General features: G+C 55.0%; 1 protein-coding gene across 1 annotated transcript; it reads left to right on the top strand.

The window, feature by feature from the left end:
- Nucleotides 1–2,704: 2,704 nt before the first annotated feature.
- On the top strand, nucleotides 2,705–4,555 carry NCLIV_024150 (conserved hypothetical protein; the record flags this gene model as incomplete). Its single annotated transcript, XM_003882610.1, has 1 exon — nucleotides 2,705–4,555. The coding sequence occupies one exon, from the start codon at nucleotides 2,705–2,707 to the stop codon at nucleotides 4,553–4,555; it is 1,851 nt and encodes a 616-aa protein (XP_003882659.1).
- Between the last annotated feature and the right edge of the window lie 1,488 nt (nucleotides 4,556–6,043).

Genomic DNA, 6,043 nt, shown 5'->3' with positions numbered 1-6,043 from the left:
TCGCCGTTCGCGCCTTCTGAGAGCTTTGTCCAGAAGTGCTGGAACGCACAGAGGAGAACCCCGAAGACCGGGGAAGCGGCAGAAGGGAAACCCAAGGAGAGAGACGCTGCAGGTTCATGCCGGCACCGAGGCTCGCAGCCTGTCGAGGAGAGAGAGAGAGACGCGAGGGACAGAGAGCGACTGGAGGGAAAGGGGTGAAGGCGGCAAACGCAGAGGGGTAACGCAGCGGAGAGAAAGAGGATGTACGCACAGAAGAAAGATGGCGCAAAAGCTCGGGGGAAAAAGAAGTGGACGAAGAGGAGGAAGACACAGAAGACGGACGAGGATACCAGGGAGAAGACGAAAGGGAAGGAGAGAGGGAAGACGAAAGGGAAGGAGAAAGAGAAGACGAAAGGGAAGGAGAGAGAGAAGACGAAAGGGAAGGAGAGAGAGAAGAGGAGCGAGAAGAAAGGGGAGTTGCGGCAGAAGAAAACCACGCGGGCGGGGACGATGGCCCCACGAGAAGGCCTTCGCAGAGCGAGACGGTCTCGAGGTTCGAGAGAGTCAGGAGAACGTGGCAAAAGACGAACAGCCAAGCCAGCAAAGGAATCGCGACGGCAGCGTGAAGAGAGCACAGACACCTGCAAGAGCGCAGGAAGCCCACAGAAGATGCGAGCGACTTTCGTCCCCTCGCAGAGAAAGAGAACATGCACGAAGAAGGAGACCGCAGGGGAAAGGCAACCTGGAGAGACGGTGGGAGAATCAGAGCACGCGCTGTGGGATACTCTGGGGGAGGATCGGAGGAAGTCGAACGGAGACAAGAAGGCAGCTTCGCGGCGAGCCTCCTTTGTCCTTTCGTTGGCGCCGCGCAAGGCCATACCGAGCGCCGTCTGCGTGTCGCAGTCCCCCATGTTCTTTGCAGGAACGGGTTATGGTTTGTCGAGTTAACGCGTTTCTTCGCCGCGTCTGTCCTCGTTCTCGCCCCAGCTGTCTTCATCGTTTCCTCCATCTTATTCACGCAGTGGTCCTTTGGCAACCTCTTCGTTTCTCGTCTGCCTCGTCTTCTCTCTGTCTCGCGATTCGCATCTTCCCGTCCTTTCCGTGCTCGAAAGGATTCGCCCCAAACTCGTGTCTTTCTCCTGATTTTTCGCCTCTTTCCTCTCTTCCTGGAACGCCCGCAGCTCTTTCTACCCGTGTCCTTTCTTCTTCGCTTCCTGTGCGAGAGAGGCAGCGAAGCAGAGACGGCGAAAGCGTTTAGGGTTTTGGATCAAGGCGAGCGCCCGTCATCTCCGGCGCGATAAAAAGGGACAGCATGTCTCCGCTCGCCACGCTGAGAGGAAGAGCGAGAAGAATTCTCGTCCGCATGCAGGGTAGGAGGAGATCAGGGGAAAACGGTTAGAGAAAAGAGGAGACGCGTTTCTCGTTTTCGGCCCCTTCGTTTTCCGGTTGGCGTGTGGCTAGTTGTCGCAAAAAAGGTGGAGAGCCTTTCTCGCGGGCTGCGAGAAAGGCTCTCCAGTGTGTAGACAGAGACAGGAGACAGACGAAAACAGCAAGACAAAGGCGGAGACAGAGAGCCCACGAGAAGACGAAACGGCAGCTCAACTTTGTCGAAAATAGACAGGAGAGAACTGCAATTAAACAGATGTTTTCGAAGAGAAGAAGACCAAATCGGCGGGCGCCTCGTCCCCGGATGAAGAGAGACACACGCCCTGCGAAAAGGAGCAGGAGACAGAGAGGAGAAAAGAAGAGAAAAGAAGACTCCGTGCTGGAAACTGAAGTCGTTCCACGTGCTGGATTCGCAGTGTGTTTTTCTGAAAAAGAAACAGAGACTGTCTCCTCGGAAAGAGACAGGAGAGAGACGGAGACAAACCGCCGAAAAGACAGCGAGCGCGAGTCGACACCACAGAGAACCACACTAAGTCGCGAGTTCCACAGGGGGTCGGAGAAGATTGTTTTCGCAAAAAGAAATCAGTGTGTGAGTTGGAGGGCGAAGCGGAAAACACGAGTTTTCCCAGACAGACTCTCCCTGAGAAACAGGAAGACGAGAGAAAGAAACGGCACAAGGAGACAAACCAAGACTGGAAAGAAGATCGAGGCCGCGTTATACGTTCGACTTTTTCTTCATGCAGCGCGAGTACGAGCTCCGTGCATGCACGGAGAGTCGGAGGAAAAAAGACGAAGGAAAGTTCGCTGCTCTTGAAAGAGGGAACTGAAACGTTGTTGTTTTATGTGTCTCACTTTCTTCTCAACGTTTTATCTCTGTTTTCTCTCGGGGTTTTTCCCTTCTGGATTCATACCTTCTCTGGTCTTGCATGTCACTGAAAAAAACGAGGCCTGCGAATCGCGGACGCCCGTGAGAAAGAGAGAGCGGTCCTGTTTCGCGCTCCTCCTCTCTTCCTTCTCGATTTTTCCTTCTTCCGTTCCATTCTCGTCTTCCGTCCGTAGCTCTGGGTGCTCTCAATTCGCTCTTCTCTCCCTCACCGCTCCTTTCTCTTCTTGTCTCGTCTCCTCCCCCTTTGCCTCCCCTCACGGCCACCTCTTTCATGTCTCTCTTTTCTTCTCTTTTCTTCTCCCTTCTCCTGTTTTCACCTCTTCTCTGTTCCCCGTACCTTTTCGCTCTTCTCTTTTCATCTCTCTCCCCTCTCTCCTCTTCCTCCTCTTTCTTCTCTTCCTCTCCTCTTGCTTTTTCGTTTCTCCTCTTTCTTTTCTCTTCTCTCTTCTCAGGATGGCGACGTACTTTGACTTGCGTTTGGAGGCGCCTCCCGGGGCTGAGACGCCGGAAGATCTTCTGGCCTCTCCGGCGTTTTGTTCTCTCTTGTCTCGAGCGTCTTTCCTCGGCTACAAGACCGTCGCTGTGAACGTCAATCTCCATCTTCCCCTTCCGCCGCCCGCGCCCTCCTCTCCATTCGCTCATCCTCTCCGCTCTCCACTTCCCACTCTACAGGCCAACAAAATCTATGTAACGACAGGGAAGGAAAGTGTCTCCTGTTCTTCCTCTTCTTCCTCTTCTTCCTCGTCCTCTTCTTGCTCCTCTTCCTCTTCTTCCTCTTCTTCTTCCTCTTCTTCTTCCTCTTCTTCTGCATCTGGGGTACCCTCTTTCTCTCCTGGTCCTGTGTCTTCCTCTCCATCGTTCCCTAATCCTTTGATTTCCTGGCTACCTTCGTCGCTCTCGCCGTTCCGTGTCCACCTAGGAGATCCCCGTCTCGGGAGTCATCGCAGCCCAGACAGTCCCATCTTGGGAAGGCAGCGCGACGCGCAAACGCAGAAATCATCAAATTCTGCCTCTCCCTTCTCATTCCCCCCCTTTTCTGACCCTCATTCACCTCTCTTGCATGGACTCTCCGCTTCTTTTGTGCCTCTTTCTCTCCTACACACACACAGCTCTACTCCTTCCGCTTCTGTTTCTTCCTCTCCTGTCTCCTCCTCCTCTATTTTGTGTGTGCCACGAGCACCTGAGCTCTCCGCGTCTCTGGGGACAGTCTGGGGCGACACTTTGCCGTATGCGACGGCGGCGACGCATGCATCGCAGAAGGCTGTCGAGTGCCGGCTGCGACAGATTCTGTCTTGTCGCGCAAGGCAGGCGTCTCTTCCAAACGCTGTCGACGACGAGGCCAAGACAGAAGGATTTCGGGGAGAGAAGAACGGCGTTGCAAGGGAAGCGCATGGCGAAAAGGCAGGCAATGAAGGAGGGAGAGAGGAGCAAGGCGAGGAAAAGTGCAACAGTCTACGAGACGTTTCTGTGAAACCAAGAAGGTCTGTGTATCCGTTTCTCGCGTGTCCTGGAAATCCGCTTGCCTCTTGCGATTTGCTACAGCTGCGGCGCGTCACAGTCGTCCTCCACACCGTGAGCGCCGCGGCTGCCTTCTCTTCGCTCTTCCCTCCAAATCCGCCCTTTTACGGGGAACGGCGCGGGAAAAGCGAGAAGCAGAACCCGTCGCCCAGCTGTATAGACATCCTCGCCGTGCAGCCGACAGATGATGCCACGTGGCAGTTTGCGTGCAGCAGCTGCGAGTGTGATCTCATTTCCATCGACTTTGCTGCGAATCTCGCGTCTTCCGAGAAAGACGGAAGGAAAACGCAGGCTTCGCTCCTCGCTGCGAGTCTCGAGGAAGACGAACGAGAAGAACAAATGCCGGAGAAAGCCGCCGCCCTAAACCGTCTCCCCTTCACTATCCGAAGACGCCACGTCCAACAGGCTCTGCGCCGCGGTCTCTACTTTGAAATCAACCTCGCATCCTTCCTGTCTCCCTCGTCTTCTCTCTCTTCTTCTCTCTCGTCTTCTCCCTCTTCTTCTCCGTCTGCGTCTCGCGCGTTTCTTTCGGCGCTGGTAAATGCGCAGCAGTTGCTCCGCTTTGTGCCCCCAGAGCGTCTGTTGCTCTCTGCAGGTGCGGATACACCCGAGCGTTTGCTTCCGCCGGCGCTGCTCTCCGCTCTCTTTGCAGGCTTGAGGATTGGAGGCGCAAAGGAAGGTCCGAAACTTCTTTCTTCGGCCGCGGCAGCAGTGGTTTCGCGTGGCGCAGCGAAACAGGCTGCAGGCGGCGGCTGTCTCGGAGGGTGGATTGGCGCCGGAATATGAACCGTAGAGAGTCTCGCAGAAGTGTTTCGCGTCGCGTTTTTCTCTTCCTTTCTGCCGTTAATGTGTTTTCCGTGTTTCTGCGCCCGTGAGCGACTCGACGTGTGTCGTGAAAAGACCTCGCGTCTCTCGGGTGTACAGACGGCCTGACCGAACCGATCTCGTTGACATTCTCCCGCATCTTTAACTGCAGAGGTGCGCGCGGAAAACAGGTTATTTTCGCGCCGAATCAAAGCCCCATATATGTTACCTTTTGAGGGATTTGAACGAGACCAGATTTTTTCTCAGTTTCGTGGAAGGCATCTAAGACGACCGTGCCGGCGATCTTGGGAAGGTGCTCGACTCACAAAAAAGGGTGTCGCCACACTCGCGAAGATGCGAGTGCTCTTTCTGATTCTTTTCCTTTCCAAGGCCAGCCCCGCGCGATATCGGAAAAAACCATGCACGACTCTCGATATCAGACGACGAACAGCGGTTATGTCTCCCGCGTGCTTCTTCGTCTGTGAAGCAGGGAACCGGACGCCTGCTGGAGGGGTGTCTGCCATTTTGTGTGCGAGTTTTGTCTCTGATCTGGCGAGGCCGGAACCAGAAAAGAACTGCCTTTCTTTAGTGTATTTACCAGTGACGCCGCGGTCTCCTCTCTTCTCAGCGGCTCTCGTTTCCGCTTGAGAGAGACGCAGCGAAACCTGCGCGGCGATCCTCACACGGGGTGGCTATCGAAGGGCCGTCGTGCCTTCCTTCGATCTCTTCCCTCTCTTGCTCTCTTTCGCTCTGTTTCTCTCGATACCCCCCCTCGCTTCCTATATCTCTGTCTCTTTCCCTCTGTCGCCTTCTCTCTTTCTTTCTCTCTTTCTCCGTTGTTCTGCGCCGCTCTCCACCTTACGAATCGACAGGGACGCGAACCTTCCTGGGTCGCCGCGACCGTTACCGAGAGTCCCCAGAGATCGGAGACGCTTCCCCACGACGCGTCTCGGAAGCGAAACTCAAAATGGAGAGCGAACGAAAAGATTCATCCCGCATGCAGTTCGTTTCTTCGGATGTCCCCAAAAAAGCCGCAGCGGCCCGAAAGGGAAAACGGGAAAAGCGGGAGCCTCTACCCCAGAAACGCCCAAACCGAGAAAACTGACAAAAACCCGAGACACCCCCCGCCCCGTCAGACGCGCGACTTACGCACAAAGACACACACAGATCTATTTAGGCTCTTATGTCTCAAGTGTGCGTGGAGCCCAATGGATGTATATGCACTTGAGACATGTCATAGAAGCACATGCGTATCTGGTCTGTGTGTGCCGCTTTCGCTCACGCACACATACCGAAACAGGATGGCTTCTGTGAAGTGTGTCGAGACACACAGTGTGCGGCGGCGAGCCGCAAGTCCAGAAGGCGGCGATTGGTGCGCGTCGGGAAGGCGAAAAGCCGAGACTGCGTAACAAACAAACGTTCCGCTGCCTTTTTTGACTGTGTTTGCCCCGCGCGAAAAAACTTGAAGCG

Source organism: Neospora caninum, chromosome VIIb (assembly GCF_000208865.1).
Source record: "Neospora caninum Liverpool complete genome, chromosome VIIb".
Lineage (NCBI taxonomy): Eukaryota > Apicomplexa > Conoidasida > Eucoccidiorida > Sarcocystidae > Neospora > Neospora caninum.
Note: the sequence above shows the minus strand (reverse complement) of the source record. Positions and strands in the feature narration are given on the sequence as shown.